The 27,520-nt window shown below is 42.3% G+C and overlaps 1 protein-coding gene across 2 annotated transcripts in view; it reads left to right on the forward strand.

Annotated features, from left to right (window-relative positions):
- RAPGEF4 (Rap guanine nucleotide exchange factor 4) overlaps window positions 1–27,520 on the forward strand; it is a 309,548-nt gene that overhangs the window by 280,670 nt on the left and 1,358 nt on the right. For both annotated transcript variants that reach the window (XM_005573493.4, XM_005573494.4), the window contains 7 exons: window positions 2,498–2,623; window positions 3,008–3,186; window positions 6,070–6,160; window positions 9,832–9,882; window positions 12,011–12,098; window positions 12,516–12,580; window positions 24,581–24,635. In XM_005573493.4, coding sequence (XP_005573550.1) covers window positions 2,498–2,623; window positions 3,008–3,186; window positions 6,070–6,160; window positions 9,832–9,882; window positions 12,011–12,098; window positions 12,516–12,580; window positions 24,581–24,635 — 655 coding nt within the window. The remainder of the gene's footprint in view (window positions 1–2,497; window positions 2,624–3,007; window positions 3,187–6,069; window positions 6,161–9,831; window positions 9,883–12,010; window positions 12,099–12,515; window positions 12,581–24,580; window positions 24,636–27,520) is intronic.

Genomic DNA, 27,520 nt, shown 5'->3' on the forward strand with positions numbered 1-27,520 from the left:
TTATGTAAAGTTATAAAGCCTCAAGGAGAAGAAGGAGCGAGGTGGACTGGGAATCTCCAATCCTGAGGAGAGAGCGAACAGCAGGAATAACGTAGGAGGGGCCGCTCCACAGAGCAGCAGAGGCGCTGTGTTCACAGCAGCTGCAGGAGGGAAGGAAGAACATGCAGGGCCAGTTTGATCCTCTGAGAGGCAGTCCTAACTCCTAAAATGTATAAGCTTCCCCAGCCTTTTTTACCTGGGACCTACCCTGGTTGAAATCAGTCTCCTCATTTGCTTCCATATGCTTCTTGCCCATCAGCTTTGGTTTGTTCCCTAAGATTTAAAACTTTGGAATCACTTTTCTTCCCTGTCCCCTGTCCCCTGCATAGAGTAAATTGGGAGCAACAGTATTTAGCTCCTACATCCAGGTATTGTACTGATCACACTTTTCTGTGTATTTGTATTGCTGCAGCACTTCTAGAAAGTGAACTGATTTGGGGGAGAGGACCTCCTTTGTGCCAGGCACTGTATTTACGTGATTCACTGAAATCATTCCTATCCAGTTCTCTTAACAAGCCTAGGGATAGGTATCATGACCCGTTTACCAGAGCTGGAAACAGACACTCAAGAGATTAGGGAATCAATCCAAGTCTATGCAGTTAGAGTAGGGTTTATATTCACAGTCACTTGCTCTCTATAGCTGACACTCACCTGGTCTATTATCTAGTCTATTACAAAACACAACGTCCTAATCTGGTACATGAAGACGTGCTACTAACTGTTCACGCTGTCCATGGGGACTCCCTGTGCTCTCTGCTCCTGCCAAGCAAGTTTCATGACAGCTTCCCCACCTTCATGCCCTTGTCGCCATCCTTTCACCCCAAGGGACCATCCTGGATGCTCAGGGAAAACCTTGCTATTCTGACCTGCCCGCGCTTGTCTCCTTCATCTTTTAAAGCCCAGCTTCTTCAAGATCCTGTTCAGACTACACATTCATTCCAAATATCCAAAAACTTCCAAAAAATCCATTCATGTTCTCCTCCTGTTTATCTCTGTACCTGGGTGTCACCTGTGTTGTTGCTTCTGTCTCTTTATACATGCAGATAAGGACCAGCAGCAGATGCTGTCTGTGTGGAGAGCTGTATGGGCCAGACAGGGTTGATTCCCTTCAACTGTAAGCTTGGTTGGTCCTCTCCTAGACTGTAAACTTCCAAATGCAAGAACCATCTACCCGCAGAACATGTAATTTCTCTAGTGCCCAGAATGCAGTGGGCATTTGTAGAGTACAGTGATGATGAAAATGATGATGGATCTTGTATAATATTAGGACTTCTGACATGGATAGTATCTAAATATAGTTAGCATCATTTTGTTTTTATTTTTTATTTTATTTTATTTATTTTTTATTTTTTGGAGATGGAGTCTTACTCTGTAGTCCAAACTGGAGTGCAGTAGCACGATCTCGGCTCACTGCAGCCTCACCTCCTCGGTTTAAGCAATTCTTCTACCTCAGCCTCTCGAGTAACTGGCACTACAGGTACATGCCACCACGCCCAGCTAATTTTTGTATTTTTAGTAGAGACAGGGTTTCACCATGTTGGCCAGGCTGGTCTTGAACTACTGACCTGATCCACCTACCTTGGCCTCCCAAAGTGCTGGGATTACGGGCGTGAGCCACTGTGCCAGGCACTTTTGTGACTTTTGGAACTTTGTAATGTATATGTTGCCTATTTAGATATAAATCTATTGCATTATACATGCACTTCCCATATATGCGTCTCATTCATCTTCCTAAGTAAAAACACTTTAGATCATTTCTCATAAAATAAAACTGAGATAAGCAAGTCAGATGGAAACTTTTAGTGAGGGGTCTTCCAGAAAGTAGCAGAGTTTGGTTTTCTAATGTCTAGCCCCAAACACCATGACCATGCGAATAACATCCTCAGCTCAACATCTGCCCAAGAGTAGAGGAATCGGATGTCATATGTAACCTCAGTTCACAGAGCTTTCCATCCCCTCATGACCCCAGGCAGTGTATCCCAAGAGATGGAGAGGCAGCAGTGTTACCATGGCCACCGGCAGTCGGAAGTAGCACTGTGGATGAACGTCCCCAACTGCCATGCCATTACCTGCTTTACAGCAGCTTCAGTGGGAAATAGGAGAAAAAAGTCTCCCAGGACTTCTTCCATTTTTACCAGGGAAAAGAAGAGTTTCCAGGGACCTCCCAGGCCCGAGTGGAAGAGAAGAGAACCTCCGCAGGTCACTCTTCACTGAATCTTATTTGCCGCGGTTCACATTTTTCGGTCAGTGGAATTGATGATAATGATGATTGGTGACTATACAGATGACACTGAAGCAACTAGCGTTGCGAGCAGAGGCATCTCTCATCAGAGTTTCCAGATATTCCTGAAAGCATCCATCTCCAGAATCCTTTCCCCTCAGAAACTCCTAAAAGCTTTCAGTGCTAAATACTTGTCTGTGTTGAGTTTCTGATATATTTTTGCATTATTATTCATAGACTCCCTTACCAGAACAGGAAGGCCCAACTATTGGAACAGTGGGAACTTTTGAACTGATGAGCTCCAAAGATTTAGCATACCAGATGACAATTTATGATTGGGAACTCTTCAACTGCGTGCATGAGGTAAGATGCAGGATCAGATGTGTTAGGAGCTCAGATAGCAAGGATAAAGGCTGCTGGCATTGCTTAGTTTGTAAGTGCTAATATGTGCTACAATATGGAAACCACATGACAATTCTTTTGCATACTGAGTTTATAAATAAAGCCTGCTATAAAGCCTTTGAGTATTAAAGAAAAATCTTTACAGTATGCCATGTCTTCCTGTGTATATTAAGCCAGTAAAACCTAGTTTATATTTATATATTTAACAAGCCTCATGGAAGCCTTTCAAATCTGATTGAATTCACATTTGCTGACCAGTAAAACACTGTCTTGACAAATAGAGAAACCTAGCTGGTGTTTTGATTTAAAAACAAATAAGCGAAATTGTTTTCCTTTCTTTTCTAGCTGGAGCTAATCTATCACACATTTGGAAGGCATAATTTTAAAAAGACCACAGCAAACTTGGATTTGTTCCTGAGGAGATTTAATGAAATTCAGTTTTGGGTCGTCACTGAGATCTGCCTTTGTTCTCAGCTAAGCAAGCGTGTTCAGCTATTAAAAAAATTTATTAAGATAGCAGCCCAGTAAGTATATTTAGCTTGGAAAGAGAAAAAAAATGTTGAGCTGTGTTTTCATTTTGTCTTCTTAGACTACACCTTAAAAAGAAAAGCAGGATCTAGGAATTGCTAGAGGGCCAAACACAGGGTCTTAGGAATAACCGAACTCTTGTAATGGATCTCTTCTAGATTTTGTAGCATTTAACATCAATAGATGAATTAACTTCTTACAGCACTGATGCTGGAGTCGAAGTTGTGACCTCTCTTTACTCTTTGCTTTCTTCTCAGACGGTTTTGCCTCCTTTAGTTTAAAGATTCCTTCCGTAAACAAAGTTCCCTTAAACTTCGAAAGTTCAGTTGAAAAGGATCTTGAAGTCAGTGTCCAGCATGACACATTCTCATCAGTAGAGGGCAGTGCAGCATGCATGAACAGCAGCACATCCAGCCCAGCCAGAATTAAATCGGTAAAATGCATGCAAGCTAACCTGGTACATGAAAATCATCACTGTAAACATCAGAAAAAGAAGCTTACATCTTATAAATATTCTATTAAACAGCACTTCATGGGAAACAATTTTTTTACTGCAGGGGCCAGTTAGAGTTCTCCCTGACATGAATTTAATCTTCTCCTGCTATTTAGATATGCCTGACAACCTCCTGTTTACTTCCATGTTTTTGGTATCACCACAGTGCTAAAAATAAAATGCTAAATGTGGCCTATGGCTGTGAGACTTCTTTCCTTTCTAAATGCAGGGAGCTCTAGCACACAGGAGGGCTGAGAGCACAAGTGACCCCAGCTAGACAATTTTCTTGACCCAAAATCAAACATGGAGTTTGATTTCCTGGGCTAAACAAAGAAGTAAAGGCTGCTTGACATTTTATAGATATCAGTTTGCCAGATGCCTGAAATTATTTGCCAACAACTTGAGGGTTCAATAGAATACCAAATCCCTTGGATTCAAAAGCTGCTGTTAATATGGCAAAGCTGGCTATTTTAAGAAAGGTTTGGTAAAATGGTGCCTATGAATTTCTGGTTCAGAATATAGCCACTTTCCCTGGTAGCCTGAACAGCCTTATGGCAAGGGACAAATGACTTGACGTATTTGGAATGAGCTGATTATGGAAACTATGACAAGATGTGCTTTCCCGTTAGAAGAAGCACATTCTCTCTCTTCACCTTAGCCTGGCAGTGTCCAATGCAACAAGAAGAGAGAGGCAATCTGCACACAAATGTGGGAAGCCAGAAAAGCTTTTGGGGCCTGATCCTGTTATTTTACAGAGACAACATGGGTGAGCCTTTCGGAATACCCAGGACTTTTTTTTTTTTTTTAAGTTTTTGCTTTTCTTATCCCCCTCCCTTCTGTTTATGTGAACGAGTAGGTGGACTTGGCCTTCAGTATACATTAGTTTATGTTATTTAACCATTATTAAGCCCTGTGCTAAGTTTACTGTCCTATAGGAGAAGCTGTTTACACAGCCCAGCTGAAGAAGACTGCAGACTTTTAAAATCCAAGATCTACAAGAATGAGGTTGAAACCTCGTGACAGTAGCATCTGTTTTACTTGATATTTTTAGAGAACTTCAACATATTTGGTTGAAGCTCTTTGCCTACCCAGAGCTGTGTGAAGTTGGTGGAAGCAGATGTTATTATTCCTCTGTTTACATTGGCGGAGACTGAGACATAGAGACATTTCATGACTTACATAGGGTGACAAAGTTAGCTGATAACAAGGCAGTGACTAGAAAGGCAGGTCTACAGCCCTGCATTTATTCTTTCAAGATCACATAATGAGACAAAGGCAAACACATAGATGCCATCGTACACCTGCCTTTAACCCAGGTGTCTTCTAAATAACCTTCAGCCCCTGAACTCAGACCCATTGTCCCAGCACACCAGTGGAAGCATACACACTAGCTTGTCTGAAATATGTTCTCCCTCTCCACACAGACAATTTAAGAATTACTCTTTGCTACCTTTGCAATGGGTAGCAAATGCAACAATTTAATCTTTTTCAAAAATGTTAATCCAAACAGGATTTCATTATGATATAGTCAGTTTCAGTAACCATATTGATTCAGGGTGAAGGATTGATGCTTATTGCAAAATGAATTCTTTCCCTTTTCAGGGACCTGGTATGAAGAAGTTTGGGATTCCTTTTTCTAAAAAATTAAACCAAGTACCTGTGTTAAACATCATCATTCTAATAAGAATTTCTGTTTTTTTCCACATGTCTCATTCCCAAACATATCTTCATAAAAGCTAATAATGGCATAAGTACAGATTCAAAATGATCAGCTTCATTGATGTCAGTAAAACACAGAAAAGGTTATTTTTTTGGTCAGTTGTTTAGGTTACTTCTCAGCTTTAAAATTCCTTGAGATTAAGTGCCCAGCCTATAGAGACCACACCTTGTAAATTGATATTTTTCAACAAACTAGAAGCATTTGCATGGCAGGTAGAAGCCATGGTGGCTGCAGCCGTGAGACTCCCTTAGTGCCCTCTCAAGCTGCCAGAGGAGGGTATCCACCTTCAGGCTGAAGGTCTAGAAATCTCCAAGGACATCTCACCTTTTTTCTTTCCCCATGAGATATTTCCCTCTAGGTCCAACAAGGCTTTTAGCAAGTTTGGGATTATAATAACAACCCCTAGGGTAGGTGTCTTTAAATTCCTTCTCAAATCCCAAACCTCAATGGCCAACGTCTTCCAGCTTTCTAAAACCACAGTGAGAAATCAAACAGCAGAACCTGGTCACCCAAGTGGAACTTTTACAGTGCATTAAATCTATCGTTGCCTGTTCTCGTAAATGAGTCCTGACAAATATTAATGACTATCAGAAAAACAGAACTCTAATTTTTTTTATCTCACTCAGAAGTAACATTTTACTCAAACACACATCTCTTGTGTTTCAGCTGTAAGGAGTATAAAAATCTGAATTCCTTTTTTGCCATCGTCATGGGACTAAGTAACGTTGCTGTGAGCCGCTTGGCACTAACGTGGGAGGTAAGCTTCAGCTGGGATCCAGCTGTGACTTTTGCCTTAGGAATAAAAACACAGGCTCACCAGTGAGCTTTTTAATAGAAATATCACTCACACTAGTATAACAATGGGAAAGGTGGGATACTTGGAGGGAGGTGACCTGTCTCCTTTTTCCAGTTGCCTCAGAGGGAGAATTTTTAAAAGATATTGTCCTTTTGTGTATGGAGAGTGGGGGAGACGAGGAGATGTCTGCTTCTTGATATACACAATGTAAATAAAAATAAGTCCAGTTCCTAAGTATAACATGAAGGACCCACATTACTTGGAATGACTTCATAAGTTTTGCTCATAGATTCTATTGTTCTCTGAAATGTCTGCTTGTTGCTTTTGCCATAAATCTTATCTTTCATTGAAAGAGGACAGAAGATCCATTTTTATCCAAGTACTCATTTTGCTTCTGGAAGGAAGAGCCAGGAAGCCAACTGTTTGCAGCAGTTGAGTACTAAGTGTCTCCTCACCACCTGGCAGACTCCTCTCCGCGGAGAGGAGCAACAATTGGCTAATACTCAGTTTGGGGCAAAAGTGAGGCAGGTGTGTTGTGAGTTTCTGTAGCAAATATAATGAGTGGTTTGTCGAGAGTTGGGTATTCAAGCTAGAAAACATCTTCATTTATTATTAGCTTTGTACTCAAAATGTGCTTGACCTCTTACACGTGGCATATAGTTGAAGAAATACTAATCTCTAATAGAACATACATACAGAAATAGACTCATGCTAAAAATAAAAAAGTGTGTGTAAGTGGGACACAGAAAGAGGGCAAGGAGTATATATTAGAGACCCAACTTGCAATGCTGCTTAAAGGCAGCTGTTTGCATCTCTGAATGCTTTTCTGAAATTATTTTCTTCCCCATGTCCCTCTTGCAACGATTTTCTTTTCCCGTCCCTCCTAAATGTTTCCATTGTTTGTAGAGCAGGTCCTCACAAGTCCTTCTGTCTTGGGTTTCTCTTAAAATTCCAGGCAGATGCAGCACACAGCAGCTCATCCCCTGAATATAGGAATGAGGGAATTGGTGAGGCCTGCGTGCCACGCAGCTATATCATCTTCCAGCTAGTAAAAGGACGGAGCTCGTGCTGCCAAGAGATCTAAGCACAAAGCCATACTGCAGCTCCCTCATTTTATAGCCCAAGGTTCTTGGGATCGCTGGAGACCTAGGGTCCTCCTGCAAAGAGTGTGCCTTCCCCAGTCAGCTTCCAGCCTCTAATCCCCCTGCCACAGAGTCCAAATGAGTTGGTTGGGAACATTTTCAAAAACCGTAAAGCCTCGAAGGGTCCAAGGAGGCCAGGTGTGGGTACCACAGGTCAGCAGCCAGACAGTAAGAACAGAGCATGCGAGAAACACTCTCTGAACCCCCTTTCCCAGTCTAAAGAAAAAAACAGGAGGCTGCTGAAGAGGGTGCAAGCAGCAAAAGGAGATAGCTAACTGGCCAGTCCTTCGGCTTCACTAGGGATAGGAGTTCTGTGAGTCTATGAGCTTCTGTTTTCAGCACTGAATGTTGCTGCGAAGAGGAAATTATCCTTTCATCATTTATAAGCCTTTATTTTTTAAGGTGAAGTATAATTATATAATTCTGTAGGGGAGATTTCATTCCTAAGCACCTTTGATTCTAGTTTATATACCTGCACTTGCTGAGAAAACCTCCCAAAAGCCTCCCATGCAACTCCATTGAGTACCACAGTGACCACGCGAGCAGTGCGAGAAATGGCGCCTGGCCTCACGGAACTAGGGGATACGTGTGGAACAGCCAAGGAACAAAATAGAAAAGAAAGCCAGAGCACACAATAAAGGGAAGGGCTCAAAACTGAGCAGGAAGACCAAGCTGAGATGAAGCAAATGAGAATTACCTGGAGCACACACAGTCTCTCAGCCTCAGCCCTGGTGACATCTGGAGCAGGACAGCTTTTGGTCGTGGAGACGTCTTCTGTGTTGTAGGACAATTAGCAGAATCCCTGGCCTCTCCCCAGCACATGCCGGAAGCACCTCTTACCACGCACCACCCTGGCTGTGACAACAAAAAAAAGTGCCTGCACACATTACCAAATACCTCCTGGATTGGCAGCATGGCCCTACTGAAAACTCTGCTCTAGAAGCATGGGGGGTGGATACATAATAGTATTGAAAATGAAAGAAACATTTTTTTTTTATTACCCTGTGCCCTACTGTCTTTGACCTAAAAGAAAGCTAAGTAAAGAAAGAGAACAGATGACAGAGGTCTAGCCAAAAACATAATCCACTCTTAATTTTTTAAATGGACTATATTCAGTCAGTCCATGTTTTTGCATAACTTGGAGATCTGGATACTCTGTGTGGGGTGAGATCCTGGCATCCTCTGATGCCCATCCCAGCTTTCAGCCATCTGAATAGTCCCCTCTAAGTGAGGACATCAGGTTTTCCTGAACCATAACTTGAAATGCCAGAAAAATGAGTTTGGAGGATATACAGGAGACTAGTTTTTAGAAACAAAAATCAGAGTTTTACAGATGTTTAAATGGAAATATGACAAACTGAGATAGGAAAGAGAAAGAGCCAAGAAGAGCCGTTCTGTGGATTGCAGAGGCCCAATTGGTGAATCAACTGTTGAAGGTAGGCTTTGCTGTTCAAAGCCTCCTCCCAGGTGACCCAGGAGTCTCTGAGGCCCAGGGGTTGGTTGATGAGTTCCTAGTCCTGGGACGGGAAACATATCACATAGCTCTATCTTGGCTTGGCCTTGTCAGAAGAGAGAAGTGAAAGGTTCGGCTTTACTGAAAACTCAGGAACTAAGTAAAGTAGGAACCAATAAATTGCAAGATGATTCAGTATTCATCTATTGGTGTAGATATATGGGTGCAGTAAGTGGTGTTGAATCATTTGCCAAAATAAAAACATGAGAAATCAGTAAATTGATAGAACTGTCCAATTTTGTACTATAGGAAGGCATGTGGGAGAAATAAATGCTCGTGTAGAAAAGCATGGCACATGTGAGAGACGAGACAGCAGAAAAGGAGGCAGGGGATGTGAATTACAGGCTCTAATGAGAAGCAGCTGTGTGACTCTGGGCTAGTCATTGAAACTGTGAGACTTAATTTTTTCCATCTGTAAAACACAGGCTTAATCTATTCAAATGAATATTTAGGGAGTACTATGTACCCAGTACTTTTTTAGGCACTGAGAAAAATGTCAGTAAACAAAACGAATAAAAATTCTTATTCTCATGTTGTTTGCCTTGTAAGGGAGGAGGAGGGTTGCAAGAGATAGTTTCATAAGCTCTTTTATTGCTAATATTCTGTAATCTAAATTCCTGATTGTGGGAATCAGAGAGTTTTAAAAAGTGTGGGGGGAGGTATATTCAGACCTCTTACAGTCTGGGGAATGCAGTCCTCTTTATAAATCATCCAGTTCAGAAAACATTATAAAAGCAGTAACTCCAAAGCATTCACAGTTACTTTTGGTTCAATTAGGTTAAAGACGTTTAAAAGGCAAGTTCTCTATGTTCTGGAAGATTATTCTCAAATGACAGGACAGATTACAGTCTGGCCTGTCTCAGAGATGTTTGATTAAGAGCCAATAGAAATATATTTCCCCTAGAAATGGTAACCCATGATACATATCTAGATATTGAATCTGACATATGCGTGTGGCATTTTCATTTCATTAACAGAAACTGCCAAGCAAGTTCAAGAAGTTCTATGCGGAGTTTGAAAGTTTAATGGTAAGTGACAGTGGCTTCTTTATTCTGTTCACTGTCTACATTAATCCAATTTCTGATTAGCTGAATTGAAGTTCTCATTTCGGAAATTTTATCTGTCCTTGTATGACTTTAAGAAGTTTATGATCCCTTTTAGTGCTGCTAAAACAAGCATGTCTGACTAATGAATGGCACCCTCAGGAACTAACTTAAAGAGGACTTATGTCCCGCATAAGGTCAATTTGTATAACTAAGAAAAGCAGTGTAATAGGGTCCTGTCCATCCAGCTCAGGTTGGCTATGGGTGGGAAGCTGCATTTTCCTTGGCTTGCCAAAATTATTTTTCCCCATTGACTGGGAGGTGTTAGACAGAAAAGGAGTGAGTTGGGCTTGCTGGGAGTGATGGGCAGGTTTCAGAGGGCAAATCGGGACAGGGATCAGCCGTGCAGGGGCAGAGAGTGAGTGACCCAGACACCCGGGAAGAAGGTGGGCCTTCAGGAAAAGGGGGATCTTGCAGTAGAGGTTTCATTTTGCTTTCAAAGGAAATCTCTTGCCTTGGCTCCTGTAGGTGAATCTCCTTTTCAAACAAGAAAGGGAAAAAAAAATTTTTTTTATGCCATAAATGAAGTTATTTTAAAACACAAGTCAGGCCGGGCCCAGTGGTTCATACCTATAACCCCAGCACTTTGGGAGGCCAGGAAGGGTGGGTCACTTAAGGTCAGGAATTCGAGACCAGCCTGGCCAACATGACGAAACCCCGTCTCTATAAAAAATACAAAAATTAGCCAGATGTGGTGGCCTGCACCTGTGGTCCCAGCTACTCAGGAAGCAGAGATGGGAAGATTGCTTGACCCAGGAGGTGGGGGCTACAGTGAGTAGTGATTGGGCCACTGGGTGACAGAGTGAGACCCCGTCTCAACACACACACACACACACACACACACACAAATCAATTTGTGTAAGTCTACCTTTCTTTTGTAGCTATATTTGATTCAGAAATACAGTTGAGCCTTGAACAACGCAGAGGTTAGTGGCACTGACACTTCGTCCACCCCCATGCAGTAGAAATATTGAGTATAACTTTTTATTATTATTATTATTTTGAGTCTGGATCTCACTCTGTCACCAAGGCTGGAGTGCAGTGGTGCGATCATGGCTCATTGCAGCCTCAACTTCTTGGGCTCAAGCAATCCCCCCACCTCAGCCTTCCAAGTAGCCTCCCAAATTATTTTTTATTTTTTAAAAAATACAGGTCTTGGCCGGGCGCAGTGGCTCATGCCTATAATCCTAGCACTTTGGGAGGCCAAGTTGGGCAGGTCACAAGGTCAGGAGATCAAGACCATCCTGGCTAACATGGTGAAATCCCGTCTCTACTAAAAAAAAACAAAAAAAATTACCATGGTGTGGTGGCAGGCACCTGTAGTCCCAGCTACTTGGGAGGCTGAGGCAGGAGACTGGTGTGAACCTGGGAGGTGGAGGTTGCAGTGAGCCCAGATTGCACCACTGCATTCCTGCCTGGGGGACAGAGTGAGACTCCGTCTCAAAAAAAAAAAAAAAATTGGGGTCTCACTTAGGGTCTCACTATTTTGCCCAAGCTGGTTATGAACTCCTAGGCTCAAGGGATCCTCCTGCCTTGGCCTCCAAAAGTGCTGGGATTATAGGCATGAGCCAGCATGCCTGGCCCAATCATAACTTACGACTTTCCTCAAATTTAACCACTAATAGCCTACTGTCGAGTAGAGGCCTTACTGATAACATACAGTCAATTAACACATACTTTGTATGTTATATATATTATTATGTACTATATTCTTACAATAAAGTAAGTTAGAGAAAAAATGATACGACAATCATAAGGAAGAGAAAATGTACTGACTGTTCATTAAAGGAAAGTGGATCATCATAATGGTCTTCATCCTTGTCCTCTTCTTGTTGAGTAGGCTGAGGAGGAGAAGGGGTTGTTGGTCTTACAGTGTCAGGGATGGCAGAGGCAGAAGAAAAGCCATGAATAAGTGACCCACACAGTTCAAACCTGTGTTGTTCAAAGGTCAGCTGTACCTGACTGTGGGGTGACAAGGCAGGTGTAATAGGAGGTAACGAAGGGTGGTGTATGTGTCACCAGTCATTATCATCATCTCTTTTTCTCTCCTAAGGACCCTTCAAGGAACCACAGGGCCTACAGGCTGACGGTAGCTAAGCTGGAACCTCCTCTCATCCCCTTCATGCCTTTGCTCATTAAAGGTAATCCTAATAAGATGCGCAGGCCATAGCAGGTGATGAGTATTTGGGGGAGGGAAATGAACAATACCTTGATAAGATTGATTACTTAGGGAAAAATGATCGATCCCAGCCTTCTGCCGTCTTTGTCATCTCCTCTTAGCCCTGACTTTTCGGAAAGGGTTGGAAAGATGACTGGAGGAGCAGGGATCCACGATTTGGAAAACTTGTTAGTGAAACAGAAGATTAGTTTAAAAATTTTACTAATCTCAGGTGAAGTGATTTAGAAAGTTAAACACCTAGCATTAAAGGAACTATTGTCAGCTTTTTTCAGCTGTAGTGTTATGCAAATCTGCCAGCATAATCTAATGGTGCTATTGTGCTTTCTTAGTATGACATATTTCCATTAGTGATTAGAATGTGGCTTTTATTTCTTTACAGATATGACATTTACTCATGAGGGGAACAAGACGTTCATTGACAATCTAGTAAACTTTGAAAAAATGGTATGTGCGGTATTATAACCTTAACCACAATGTGTTTTTAAAATAAAATTTGCATTTGTTCTAATAAAGGAAATAATTTCCATATATGCTGCCCTGTTAAAAAGGTAGTTACACATAAAGGAGTTTTGAAATATTTGGTTCAAATTGGCTACCTGTTCTATTCTGTCAGTTCTCTTTTGTGAAACTGAATAGTATTTGCGTTGTAGTTCACAGCAGCCGCTGGCTTTTATGCCGTGTGTTTCTTCCTTGGCAGCCTGTTGCTGAAATGCACAAATGTTCCTGAGTGACTTCCATGTTGTTGTTTTGCTATAAGGTTTGCGGAGCTAGACTGCCCCAGGATGCCTTTGAAAGGTTTATCTGCCAAGCCTGACTTTAGTGTCTGTAGGTAAACTCTACGCCTTTATTGTGGAGGATTAATCTCAACGTGTATTGCTTATCCCAATAAAGTTCGCTCAAGTTCAGAGAAGGAACATGATAATCTTTATAATAAAAAAAAAAATTTTAATCTTATTTTTACTACTTTTATATATTTATTTATTGTTGGAGACAGGGTCTCTCATTGTCACCCTGGCTAAAGTGCAGTGTTGTGATCATAGCTCACTATAGCCTCAAACTCCTGGGCTCAAGCGCTCTTCCTGCCTCAGCCTCCCTAAGTGCTGGGATTACAGGCATCAGCCACTGCGCCTGGCCTAGAAAATTTTTTTTACAACAGATGTGGAACTGGCACATATTCAGTATTTTCTAGGCACCCTCCTCCTAGTCCTTATTCCTAACGGGGTCGGGGGGAGCGAGGGAAAGCAGGGTTACCTGGCTTAAGTTACTTTGCAGTTTATTTTCTTATCTTCTGTGAAGCAATAAAGCAGATCATGCCAAAACCTTTCTTTAACTGCATAGTGCATGCTAATGGAATGATCATTGTCTTCTGAATCCTTTGGCTGCAACCTGGTGGCTGGAGTGTTGGAGTACTTTATCGCTCTCTGGGTGAGCATTTGCCCGGTCATGAACTGCAGTGCGAATGTGGCGCTGTGGGAAAACCAAGGACCTGGAGTCTGGGAGACATGAGGTTCAGTACACAGTTCCATCACTTTATAGCTGTCCCTTAACTTCTCTGTGAGTCAGTGTCCCCAACAGAAAATGGGAATCATGCCTGGCCCATCTAGCTCTGGATTATGTAAGCCATAAAGTGCTATAGACTTCTTATCAGATAACTGTTATTCTAGTTGTTTCTTGAAATCAAGCTGGCACGTGTGACTCCAGGAGAATCAGAAACACCCTGCAGTCATCCTGCAAGGATCTGCAGCATTCAGCCTGGGGAATGCACTTATTGCAAAGCTCAGTCTGGCCAAATGCAGCTATTGCTGGGCACTGTGTCTTAAGCTTCTTATGAAATAACACATGAGTGCACACTCCTCAAAGACGCTTTACACTAGACAGCAAATATTTCCTCAGCAGTCTTCCTTCCCACCCCTCACACCAAAGGCAGGGTATGAACATCTTATTCCTGTGTCAATGTAATAATTGTTTGATCAAAGTAAACACCATTCTTTGCTTACTTATTAGTATGGATAATTAAACAATTCCTCTGACTTACCAGAAAGAAAGTCTGTTTTCCAGAAATGGAAGACTTGGCAAATGGGTAAAGAAACTTCTGGATTACTTATGCAGAAATGCAAACTGAGGAATGGCTAAGCCAACTATTTAACTATAAAATATACACGTGCACAGAGATGGAGAAGTCAGAGTTTCCTAAAGAGTTGACTGAGCTTTAGAAGTTTTGATGGCCATCATTCTCAGCAAACTAACAGAGGAACAGAAAACCAAACACCGCATGTTCTCACTCATAAGTGGGAGTTGAACAATGAGAAAACATGGATACAGGGAGGGGAACAACATACACCAGGGCCTGTTGGGGGTTGGGGAGCAAGAGGAGGGAGAGCATTAGGGCAAATACCTAGTGCATGCAGGGCTTAAAACCTAGACTGGTTGATGGCGGCAGCAAACCACAATGACACATGTATACCTACATAACAAACCTGCACATTCTGCACATGTATCCCGGAATGTAAAATAAAATTTTTAAAAAAAATTTTAAAGAAGTTTTGATGGCTAAAGTTAACTAAACTGAACAAATAAGAACAGCAAGGTATGCAAAGCCAGCCATCTGTCAGGGTAAATGAAAGTTGTTTCTGGCCGGGCGCGGTGGCTCAAGCCTGTAATCCCAGCACTTTGGGAGGCCGAGACGGGCGGATCACGAGGTCGGGAGATCGAGACCATCCTGGTTAACACGGTGAAACCCCGTCTCTACTAAAAAATACAAAAAACTAGCCGGGCGAGGTGGCGGGCGCCTGTAGTCCCAGCTACTCGGGAGGCTGAGGCAGGAGAATGGCGTAAACCCGGGAGGCGGAGCTTGCAGTGAGCCGAGATCGCGCCACTGCACTCCAGCCTGGGTGACAGAGCGAGACTCCGTCTCAAAAAAAAAAAAAAAAAAAGAAAGTTGTTTCATCTAGGTTTTGAGATCTTGGTGTCCCATCCATAACCTGCAAGGAAAAGTCAAGGTCACATTCAGTAGATACTAGAAGAGTGCCATTCCTCTCCCTATTTCTGCACTTCATACCCAGAGCAGTGGATTCCTCCATGCCTAGCACTAAGGAAAGAGATCTTTCCCATCTTACTCTCTCAGAGTCCACTTTTGCTGAAAAGCAATGAATAGCTAAGGTAGCAAGCAGTTCACCTGTATTAATGGAAACCTAAATTAATGATGGCATAAGCAAGATCACTTATTTCTTTCTCACTTAAAAGTTCAAGCGGGTATGGTAGCCCTGCTACAGGATGCAATCGAGGTTCCAGGCTTCTCTCTCGCCAGTTTTACATCCACTTGGTTCAAGATGGCGACCTGAACCTCCACATTCCAACCACAGGGAAAGGGAAAGGAGAAGGTGAAGGCATGTTTCATCCCTTTTAAAGATAGGGAAGAAGTTACACTCACCACTTGACTCATATTTTATTTCCCAGAAACCTAGTCCCATGAAAGGAAGGCTAAACCATGAAGCCCTTATTGGAAGTATTCATGTATCCCACTGAAAGTTAAGGGGTTTTATTCATATGAAAGAGAAGGGAAGAAAGGATATCAAAAGAGTACTGTTAGTTCTCTGTTCTAGCAACATGATACATTTTACCTCATTTGAGAAATTCTACCATAAGAAAGTTTGGTTTTAGAATTGGCCTTCCAACTGGGTGTGGTGGCTTCTGCTTGTAATCCCAGCACTTTGGGAGGCTGAGGTGGGCAGATCGCCTGAGGTCAGGAGTTCAAGACCAGCCTGGCCAACATGGTGAAACCCCATCTCTCTAAAAATACAAAAATTTGCCAGGTGTGTTGATGGGCACCTGTAATCACAGCTACTTGGGAGGCTGAGGTAGAAGAGTCACTTGAACCTGGGAGGCAGAGGTTGCAGTGAGCCGAGATCCCGCCACTGCACTCCAGCCTGAATGAGAAGAGTGAGACTCCATCTCAAAAAAAAAAAAAAAAAAAGGAATTGTCCTTCCATAAATTAGATGTTACTAGAAAATGAAATGAAATTTCAGAATGATTTGATTATGTTTTCTAAGCAAGGTGCATGTTGCCAGGTTTCCAAAATTTTCTCCCCATAAACTAACACACCCTACCCCCATATCACCACCACTACCATCAGTGGCTACTGTTATTACTGTGGGTCTTGGGAAAGGCTACATCTTCCTTTTCAGGTTGATGTCAGTGCCACTTCCCAGTCATCCATCATCAAGGCCCAGGTGCTGAGCAGAGCTGGCAGCCTCTGTGGGGCTGGTGGGCTGGGTCCCCAGAGGGAGCCCCTGCCAGGGGCAGAGGTCACCAGGGTAGCTAGGAACACAGATACCTTTTCTTGGTGGCAGCATTGTACAGTCACAGCAAACCACCGTGCCAACTCTAAGTGTTTTTATTTTGTACATCTTCATTCAGAACATTTCTCTGAAATAGAACCAATCTCCTACATCTTCCCCCTTGAGGTATGAAATAAGGATTAGAGAATTTGTTGCTTATTGGTTTTCAGGATTTATGGGTATGAACAAAAGAGAATTCACACCCTGATCCTTATGCCAAAAAAATCAAACAGACATTCTTTTATTTGGGGGGAACATAAAGGAATATTCAAAAAAATGTTTGAATAAAGCCCTTCCTAGCTTTCTATGGCATACATGAATATTTATAACATTTAGGAGATAGACTAGCAATGGATTAGAGGATAATATGCTGGCCGCCTGCCACTATCCCAGGCTGCATAAAGCATGCTGATAGGAGATTGGTTCTATTTCAGACATACCCATATTTAGGTATATTTATTTATATATATGATTTTTAAGGTAGTCATTTTATTTGGAATGAGAAGCATGGGGCAAACTTCTATACTTCTGTAAACATTACAGAAGCTAATTCATTAAGGAAGAGAAATGTTTTGAATCCTTTTATTTTTGTATCACTAAGCATGTCATTACATAATTAGCAACAATATGTTTTCTATCCCCAATAATATTATTATAAGATTCATGGAGAGAGCATTTCACTTGTTACCTCAATCTATGGGAAAAAAGAATCTCTAAGTAAAAACCTATGTGTTCAAATCCACCCTATTCCCAGACCTCTCCAACACAAAATAAATCTATGGGAGTACTTTGAGAGTTTACATCTTTGTATAGATTTCACAGGCCAGGTTAAATGCAGATTTCCAAAGGGTATGCTTCAAAGCAACGTAACATGTGTGTAGTGTCCAGGCAAAAGAATTTACTAAGAAATATAAACATCTAGAAAGTAACCCTGGGCCTTTAGGAGATTACCTGCAGTTGGGAAGAGAAAACATAAACACATGAAATATTAAAAATCCACAAAAGATATAAAAACTAGGTCACAATAGTAATAAAAGAGCTGTCAGAAAGCAAAATGCAGGAAAGAAAACTTCATGCAGTTTTATCAATGGAAAATAAAACCACATTATATGCAGTGACTTAATATCAGAAGATCTAGACTAGCCCTAAGCACCTGTCCAGCCTCGCCTCGCACTTTGTCTTTTCCGTGTCCAGTCCACGTTAGTGAGACCGGCCTGCCGCCTTCTCCTTTCGGCCTCAGGGTTTTTGCACTGGCTGGTACCTTTGTCTGAAATTGTCTTCCCCCAGTCGTCTGCTGTCTGGCTTCTCATCAGTCAGGCCTCAGCTCACAGGTCCCCTCCTCCAAATAGTCTTCCCTGACCACCCTTGTAGGAAGGGAAGAAGATCACACATCTTCCCTGATCTCCCCTCCTCCCTGTGCTGCTGTGTCTGTCCTTGAACACCGTTCCGCCACACCCAGCACTCTCCAACACAGCCTTGCCTTAATAGGGGTTTCACAGCCTGAGATATCTTCCTGCCTCTTCAGTGTCTTCCCCACCAGAATGCAAGTGCCCTGGCCCAGGTATCTGTTTTGTCCACTGATATTTCTCCAGCACCATAAAAATATCTGGCACATTATTTCCCCAGCACCCATAAAAATGTCTGGCACATCATAAGTATGCAAGAAGTACTTGTTGAATAAAAGAATAAAATGTTAATGTTTCAGTGTTGGGCTTAGTGCACGAAAGCATTTTTCAAAGATTTTATGTAATAAATCCAAAAGTGTTTTCTATTTTATTAGAAAATTGGATTAACCGGCCGGGCGCAGTGGCTCACGCCTGTAATCCCAGCACTTTGGGAGGCTGAGGCGGGTGGATCTTGAGGTCAGGAGTTCAAGACCAGCCTGGCCAAGATGGTAAAACCCCATCTCTACTAAAAATACAAAAATTAGGTGGGCGTGGTGGCGGGCGCCTGTAATCCCAGCTATTCAGGAGGCTGAGGCAGGAGAATCGCTTGAACTCAGGCAACAGAGGTTGCAGTGAGCCGAGATCGTGCCACTGTACTCCAACCTGGGCAATAGAGTGAGACTCCATCTCAAAAAGAAAAAGAAAATTGGATTAACTAAAATGTCCCAAAGCGTTTTGCATAACTGAGACATTGTAAAATATGACTTTGCCTCAGCCTTTGTTCCTAACCAGACATTTTTCTGTCCCCCGTCCTCCCTGTGGTGCTGTGTCTGTCCTCCAGTGTCCCTCCCTGAGTATATAGAGGTACACATGCTCTACATGTGCCTGGACAGGCACCTGAACTGCCTTCTTCCATGGTCATCATATGGACCACATACCGTGAGCATCATGCATGTGTTACACATGTGTATCTGCATGTCACACACCTCTTGGATATTAAAGATCTGTAGGGAGACAGGACTCAGAGCTCCTCCTCAATGATGCAGACAGTGAAGGCTGGTTCAGCTTCAGTTCCCTTTTATCTCTGGTCCTCACTGTGCCCTTCCATTTGGTTGCTATCACAGGCACAATCTCTGTTAGGTGAGACACTGTGTATTTCTGAATCTTGTGAAAAAGATTCTTGTCCCAAATATGTGGAGGTCTGAGTGAAATAATCAAGTGGTGTAAATGTGGTTTTACACATGCTAAGCAAAGAGATCCTATATTTGATAGACATAGGTCTGGAGATAGAATCAAATCGGTAGAGGCAGAAATGTAAGAAAAAGCAATCTGGCAAACATTAAGAGCAAGGATGGTAAAGATCTTAAGGGGCTACAGAAGGAAAGATTAAAACTGTTGAGGGCAGGCATTTAGAAGAGGCCTTTCGGTGAGGAGCCGCTTCTTGAGCGATCTGAGCAGAGGCAGAATAATAGGCCAAGAAGGAGGCTATTGTGGCTGCTCTCTGGGAGCGGGAGGTCCTAGAGTGGCACCAGTGAGGTGGCATGGCCTGGAGGGCCTGCTGGTCCGAACTTGAAGAATAAAGCCTTCTCCTCTTCCACAATGGGAGAGCAAAGGGGGAACTTGGACTACGGCACAAGAGTCAGTGCAGAGCTGGCCAGGAAGGTAGAGGCAGCCACAAGGTCCTGGTAGGCTATGTCATGTCTTTATAGGAGTGATAGTGGAACTTAGCTGGCCTGCTTCTCAGCGGAGGATGCCACAGAAGGGTGACGCCTGCCGAGAGCCAGGCCGCAAAGGCCCAGTCTGAGAACATGGTACCTCTGACACCTTAGCAGACTCAAGGGAAATTCCCTGCATCCGAGCTTGAGAGAAATTTGTGTTTGGGACGCTGGCCTCAGAGCCTCTGGCTTGTGCCAGGCCGAAGCGCACACAGTGGTCACCCCTTCCTTTGGATGGTGTCTTTGTACTGGTCACTCTGATGCAGGCTGACCCCTAAATTGGGGTTCAGCTGGGGAGAGTGCTTGGCTTTCCTAAGGAAGGAATTTAAGAGCGAGCTGACAATGAAAGAAGCAAGTTCATGAGAGGAACAGTGTACAGTAAAACAGCTGCTCCATAGACCGAGCAGTGCTGTCTCATAGGCAGGGTGGCACAGAATAGCACTCACAGAGTGCTGGCCGGCTCTATTTATACCTACTCTACTTATATGCTAACTAAGGAGCAGGTTTTTCACAAACTTTCTGGAAAAGGGGCCAGAAGTTCCTGGAACCATCTAAGGTAGCTTCCCAGTCATTGCCGTGGCATTTGTCAACTGTCACAGCACCAGGGGTGGGGTAGGGGGAAGGGTGGCGGGGGGGGGGGGGCGGGAGGGTGTTGTCTTATGCAAATACATTATAATTCCTAGTCCTAGCTGGTTTGGGCTGGTTTCTTTGCTACATCAGCAAGGTGGTGACCAAGGCTGGGAAAACAAATCCTGCTGATGTTCTACCTTCACTCTGCAACACAGGCCCCAGGAAGGACATCTGCTTCTGTGCCCCTCTCTTCTCAGCTCTAAAGAAAAATAGCCGCGTGACATAGTCACGGAGTTCTTCACTTGCCACCTCATTTCTCCTTTCTGCATTTCCCTCCTCAAGTGCATGTCCTGAGGGGAATTCATCAGCTTTCAGCTGGACCCGTCTCTAAGCCCTGTAGGCCATGAACTGTAGGAACACATTCATTTTTGCACATAAGCTCCGAAGACCTGTACTTAGGATTAGTCCCAAGAAACATCAGTTTCAGTGTGGCGACAGCGGGTTCAATTTGTCCACCTGCACGGATCTGGAGCGCCTTCTAAAGGAGGTGCTCTAATGTGGGGCATGTTCGCGCCACATTCACTCCCGAATTACCAATTGCTGTCTTCATTAGCTATTTGCTCATGGGAATGTGTTGTAAACCTCAGGCTGGCTACCAGGGAAAAAAAGATGAGAATCTGTGCTTTGGAGTAATCAGACATTCCTGCCCCCCACCCCCCGGCCTGGCATTATAGAAAGTTGCCTGGCCAGCTCCAGGCAGGCCAACCTGCTCTGGCGGACGGCGAAGCACAGGGTGTGATGTTTTGTTTCGCCCCCGCTGCAGCAGTTGGATAATGCAGCCTGTATCTCTTTAACCTTTGTTTCTGCCAGGCTGGACGGCGAGCACCAGGGAATAAACAGCTGTCTGCCATCAAAAATAACATGGGCTGTTGTGTGTGGAAAGATAGACTCTAACTAGATGGTTTTAGTTTTTAAAATCCTCCACTCTGGTCCAGGAAATCAACTGTACATCACAGAGCAGAAAGCTGCATCCACACAGCAGCTCCGTGAAGGAGGCTGAGGTTTAAATCACGATTACTTCAACAGATGTCAGTGGCATGACTTTTTTTTTTTTTACTGTAGGCCCAGTATAGCACCATCTAGATCAAGGAAAGAAGGAAGATCATAATTTCTCTGCACTTTACAATTTGTTTAGTCTAGGGCACCGTACCAGAGACTGTTCAGAAGAGAACCAAAACTATCTTATGAAGAATTGTTGAAATTGAGAATATTTAGGCTGAACAAGAAAAGATCTGGGGGTGCAAGGATATCCATAACAGTTATATTCAAGTATTTGAAGACTTGTCCCATTAAAAAGAAATTAAACGTGTTTGTTGTTAGGTCATTGCCATGGCATTAGTAAACTGTCATGGTGCCGGTGGGAGTCTTACACAAATGCATTATGAGCTCCAAGGATAAATGAGTGAAAAGTAAGGGGAGAAAGACCTTAACTCACAGTGACAAGTTTTAATAATCAGAGATGTCTAACAATGAAGGAGGCTAGTTTTGGAGGTAATGCGTTACTCATTGCCGGGATGCATTCAAACAGCGGGAGAGCCACTGTTTATAGGCAGGCTGTGGAAAAAGCACTGTGCGCTCTGGAGATGGTTCGAGGAGGTGACTCCTGAAGTCTCTTTCAGCAACCCAGGAGAATGCCTTGTAGTTGGATGTAGTTGTCAGTAACTGCTTAATCTTACATGTGTTAATGGGTGCAAAAGAAGGTGAAGTTAAAATATTAAGTTAACCCTTCTTTGGCCTTGTGAAAGCATTTGTAACTATGCATTGACCAGCAATGCTAGTTGGATTCACACGTCATAACTGTGGGTTCACACCGTTAAACATTATTATCTCAACCTCACAAAGGAAAAGAATGGACCTTGTTGTAAAGCCAGATTTGGATTTCAAAGTTAAACTGAAGTTTATCTGAGAACAATTAAAGCCAGATTTGGATTTCAAAGTTAAACTGAAGTTATCTGAGAACAATTAAAAAGGATACGTCAAAATTAAAACCATTGTTAAAATTAATCAAAGATTTAGAAAGGTAGAATGAACTTCAGGGCTGGAAATTACTGATTTAAACAATTGTTCTCACATTTTAACTACATAATGAGCTAAAAATTATGAAGCCTCAGAGTATAGCTGTAAAGAGTAGCATAAAACCAAAGTCAGAATGAAATGTTTTAGCTTTCAAAACTAAAAAGCAGAACAATTACTCCCTACAAAATGGTATAGGAAGAGGTTTCTGACCCCTGCTAATTGTTTTATTATTCTTCAGAGGGGCATACTGGCTGCATTTCCCAGGGTTTTCGGTAATTACACTCCATTCAATATCTGAAGAATTACAATAATTCTACATGGAATGTACTTGTGCCCTTTGGATGCAAAGCCTTTAGAGAAGTGAAAAAACAACTTAAAAGTAAATTAGCAGGGAAGTTATCATAGTTACCATTTATTTCAAGGCTCCATATATCAAGGGCTAATTATACATTGTACGTTACATTTTCTGGGAGGGATTTGTGATATGTTTCTCATGCTGATCAACAGATGGACGTGTCAGTTTTTAGGATCTTTGAGAAGTGAAGTTCTCACTTTTCCAGTTGCCTCTTTGTGAGCGAAATTATCCGATGCGGGCACATGTCACTTCAGGCTTGCTGGAGTCCTCAAAGCAGTAGTATTCAGTGAGGTATTATGATGCTCACAGATAATATATTTGTAAGGCCTTGAGTCATCTATGATTTTTTTTAACGCTACGTAAGCTTTCTCAAAGTCATTTTCTTATACTTTGGCAAGCCAAGGGTCCGCGAGAGAAGAAAGGGACGACTGGAATTACCTAGCTGCTCAGAGATCGGGGAGTCTCTTTCCCTGGATGGAGCCTTATCCGTTTTCTGCTAGTGTTGGAATTAATCTGTTATCTCTACGGGACCCCCTTTAGAGCTTGAGCAGGAAGGTGTCCTGAAACATACATAGTGACAGGAGTGCCAGCTACTGTTCAAATACCATGAGAGTCTGGCTAAGAAATGGAGCTTCAGCCTCATCAGTGTTTTTCCCCAGGGGACGGGAGTCTCTGTTTCTATCCATTTTCTTTTCTCTTTTCTTTTGTTTTTAATTGAGCCCAGCACAAAAGATTCCCATTTAAGTCTTTATTGCAACCAAAACTTTACAAAGAAATTAAGATGATCACTTAGTGACAACATTTTAAAAGGTCAAATAAATGACAATCTGTCCATTTGGTTGAATACATGCTTTTAAAAAAATGTTTTAAAATGCAAATGGCATGGAAAATAGTCACAATGCGATGTGAAAAATTTCAAATCAAAATGAAATATATATGTACTATAGGAATTCAAATTTTTGGAAAAATATTTTTTTATATTTTTAAATATAAGAAGGCTATATACTGAAATATTAACAAGATTACTCTGAAGTAATATTCTAAGTGATTTTTACTTTGCTCTTAACATTTTCTGTATTTTCTGAATTTCTAAGATGCTTGTATGTTAGTGTTATAATCAGAAAGGAAGAAAGAAGGGAATCAAATCATTAGGATTAACATTAAAATACAAACTTTGGCTGGAAGATTAGAGAGGTTGGTAATACAGAATGTGTAGCAAAAGTGTAAAGGTAGAATATTTTGACTTGCTGTTCAGTCAATATAATCTCATACCTCATTAGTGAGTCTTATTTACTGTGAGGAACTTGACAAACTAACCCTTCTCCAAATCTAGGATAGTTACAGATTCTCTTACAAATTCGTGGCAACCTCAAGAAAGGATGGTGAAAAAGCATTAATGTACAGTCTCAGGCATGATAGATGCTTTTTTTTTTTTTTTTTTTTTGAGACGGAGTCTCGCTGTTTCGCCCAGGCTGGAGTGGCTGGATCTCGGCTCACTGCAAGCTTCACGTCCCGGGTTCACGCCATTCTCCTGCCTCAGCCTCCTGAGTAGCTGGGACTACAGGCGCCCGCCACCACGCCCGGCTAATTTTGGTTTTGTATTTTTAGTAGAGACGGGGTTTCACCGTGTTAGCCAGGATGGTCTCGATCTCCTGACCTCGTGATCCACCCGCCTCGGCCTCCCAAAGTGCTGGGATTACAGGCGTAAGCCATCACGCCCGGCCAATAGATGCTTTTTACATCATGGGGAACATGCCAACAATTATGACAGTTACGCCATTAATATTCCTTACCTGAAAATGCCTTGTATGTAAGTGGATGCCCCTTTGAAATAATTAAACAAGTTCTACATCAATTAGTTGCCTTCAAATAGTCAACATCTCAGAACATGTCATTTCTCATGGTATCAAGTATTGCAGAAATCAATAATGGTTTGTTTTCCTTTTTGGATTGTACTCTACGCTTACTTGAATTTCTATCTTTCTTTTTTCTATATTCCTTTTAGCGCATGATTGCAAATACGGCCAGAACAGTGAGATACTACAGGAGCCAACCCTTCAGTAAGTTAAGTGCTGCCACCTCTGTCGATGTTGGTGATTAAGGTCTTCTTAATGAGGCCATTGAGACACCCTCGGAGCCTGGGAACTATCTGACTGTGTCAGAGACACTTTGGACCATGAATTCCATGAGATAGGGGCCTTGAGTGTAAAGATGTTTTTTGCTGTTTTAAACTAGAACATATTTACAGTGTTGTGAAACTAGAAAATAACCATAGGAATATTATTTTGTGAATGAATTTAAAGAGAATTCATTTGCTGTATCCAGTGTGACTGGAGACAACTCAAGCACGACTGCCAACAAATCCTGCCTCAAACCAACTCTCTTTATGACTCATTGCTCCGTGTTGAGAAACTCACATCAGCCGTTGATGACTCAGTTCAGTCATTTATAAACTAGGAAAGATAATATTTATTGTCTTTCAGGGTATTGCAAGAATGCATTAATGTTTATAGCACATTCGTAAAAGGTCCTATAACAGGATTTCATATTATATTTCTAGTATTCCCACATGAATTTGAGGTGCTCTTTTAAAATCTGAACGTGTATCACAAGAACTGGTATAATACTTTAATATAAAAAGATTACTAATAATTAATAACAATTTTAGTCTGTTGGGAGTTAAGTTGCATCATAGCACTGGATGGTCATACTAGACCAGTGCTACTGTTTCTTCTGGGCTGGGACTTTGCTGGTGGGGATGGAGCTTTGGCTCCCTCAGTCTGGTGTGGAAATGAGAAGGTGAACACTAAACGTTTTTGCTAAGCTCATTGTGTGAGTCACTTGAGGAAATTTGTCTCATTAACTCAGTATGACACTATGACACAGACATGAATCTGAGGCCGCCAGTACCATCTCCCCCAATAAACCCAGTGCTGAGAGACTACGATGCTCTTGTTTTATTAGTCAGAGTTGTTTGCTCTTCCTAGTGCAGGACTGGCTCACAGCCAGGTTTGCTAACATGGGGCACCAGAACTACTAAATATTCATTTTTTAATGAATAGGGAGGAAAAATTTAAGAAAAATAATCTTGATTTGGGGAGCAGCTGATTCAAATGATTGTGCCTTCTCTGACTTCCAAAATGTGAATAGTCTTGTACATCATCAACTATTCTTATGTGGATTCAGCCAGAAATAAAGTGTCTCATATGTTTTCATCATTAATTTACTTTATGTTTAAAGATATGATCATAGAGCAGTTGTACAAGTGAAAACAAGAATAGATAAGTGACACCATTTACAACCGGAGTTTATGATCCCAGATCCATGGACTTTCCGTAGCAGGGATCAAGGGGGCCCTGAAATTATATGCCAAATGTTGTGTGCCCGGGGGGGTTTCTAGCCGTAAGAAGGTTTTCAGTGAGGTTCAAGAACCACAAAATAATGTACTTTGTTCTATGAGCCTCTTTGCAAGTAAATCTTGCATTCTCCTATGTCTCCTCCTAGAGAAGCCAAGGGGAACATTTATTTAAAAAGAAAAACTCCATTGCATTTGTTGAAGTTATCAGTAACGTCTGGTAAACAACAGCTGCTCAGCTCTGAAGTCAACAATCTATAGATAAAGCTATAGGAATAGATTCACAAACACTGTGGGAATGTGTACAATGTAATTACAGTATATTGTACATGTAGAGTACACTGCCAGCGAGAAGCGGAGGAAATTAAACACAATGTGCTCTGCGGTTCGCTGTGGTATTATTTCTATGTGATAATTATACTGATGAGTTTCTTCTCACAGGGGGCAGGGGCATGTATGTCTTCTTTCTGCTTTTCTGTGTTCAGACCTTGCAGCACTCCCCTTCACCCCTTGTGCAAATGGCATTCTAATTGTCTCTGGGAGTGCTGTGTGGATCTAGCAGGAGCAACCAGACTACAGAAGGCAGTGTACTGTGGTGGAAAGAAACCTGGTCAAGAGCCAGGGTCTGGCTCTGCCACTCCGGGTATCCCCTTAGACCAGAGGCCCTACCCAGTGAGGCATGAAATGGAGGTGGCCCACAGAGGTGCTGAGTCTAAAGAGAGCATTTTTTTCCCCTTTTATTTTGAAATAATGTCACATTTTAAAATTGGGAGAATTCACAAAGAGACATCCATGTTTCCCATTTCTTAACAAAAAAAAAAAAGGAAGATCTGGCAACTCTAGACACAGATTCCCCCGTGGCAGCAACATGCAAAAGCCAGGTCATCACTTCCGGAGGGACCTGTGTTTCCAGTTCACCACCTTCCAGTCTGGCTTTCCTCATTCATGTACATTCCCTGCGAGGGCTAAGTGCTTTGGCTCATCATTCAGCCCTGATCTTCATGAAATCAGTTAACCTCAGTTGCTCACATGCTTGAGATGTGCATCAGAATAGAATGGTAGCTGAGTTTTCAGAGCAAATAGCATCAAAGAATCAAAGGTCTAGCAGAAGTCATAACTTCAGCCTGTGAGTTGGGTTTTTTTTCTGAATATGGACAGCCTCTAAGAACATACAATCTGTATAGGAATGCTGTATACTGTGTGCAAGTAAAGAGGGGAGTCAGGACTCTGTAGTCTCACTGGTTTGCTTCAGTTTGGCCCAGATGTTAAGCACTTTTGTGAGAGGCTAATGAAAACTGTGTCTTTTGACGTTAGTCTTCATCTGGATCAAAGGAGGCAGAGACACAAAGTGTGAGACACAAAGACCTCTGGAAAGGGAAACAATTTTAATCTATACCCAGGGGCTATCAGACAGATGCTTCCCTTTTAATTTGGTGCCATTTTTTTTTACAACGTGCAATTCAAAGGAGAATGATCAAAAGAGGTGATTTCAGGGAAGAAAAGAAAATTGGAGGGTAGGAAGGAGGAGATGGAACCACCAAGCGGAAACGCTTCAATGATTGTGGTGTGTTGAAAGGTCTTGAGGGAACC

Source organism: Macaca fascicularis, chromosome 12 (genome assembly GCF_037993035.2).
Source record: "Macaca fascicularis isolate 582-1 chromosome 12, T2T-MFA8v1.1".
Classification (NCBI taxonomy): Eukaryota; Metazoa; Chordata; class Mammalia; order Primates; family Cercopithecidae; genus Macaca; species Macaca fascicularis.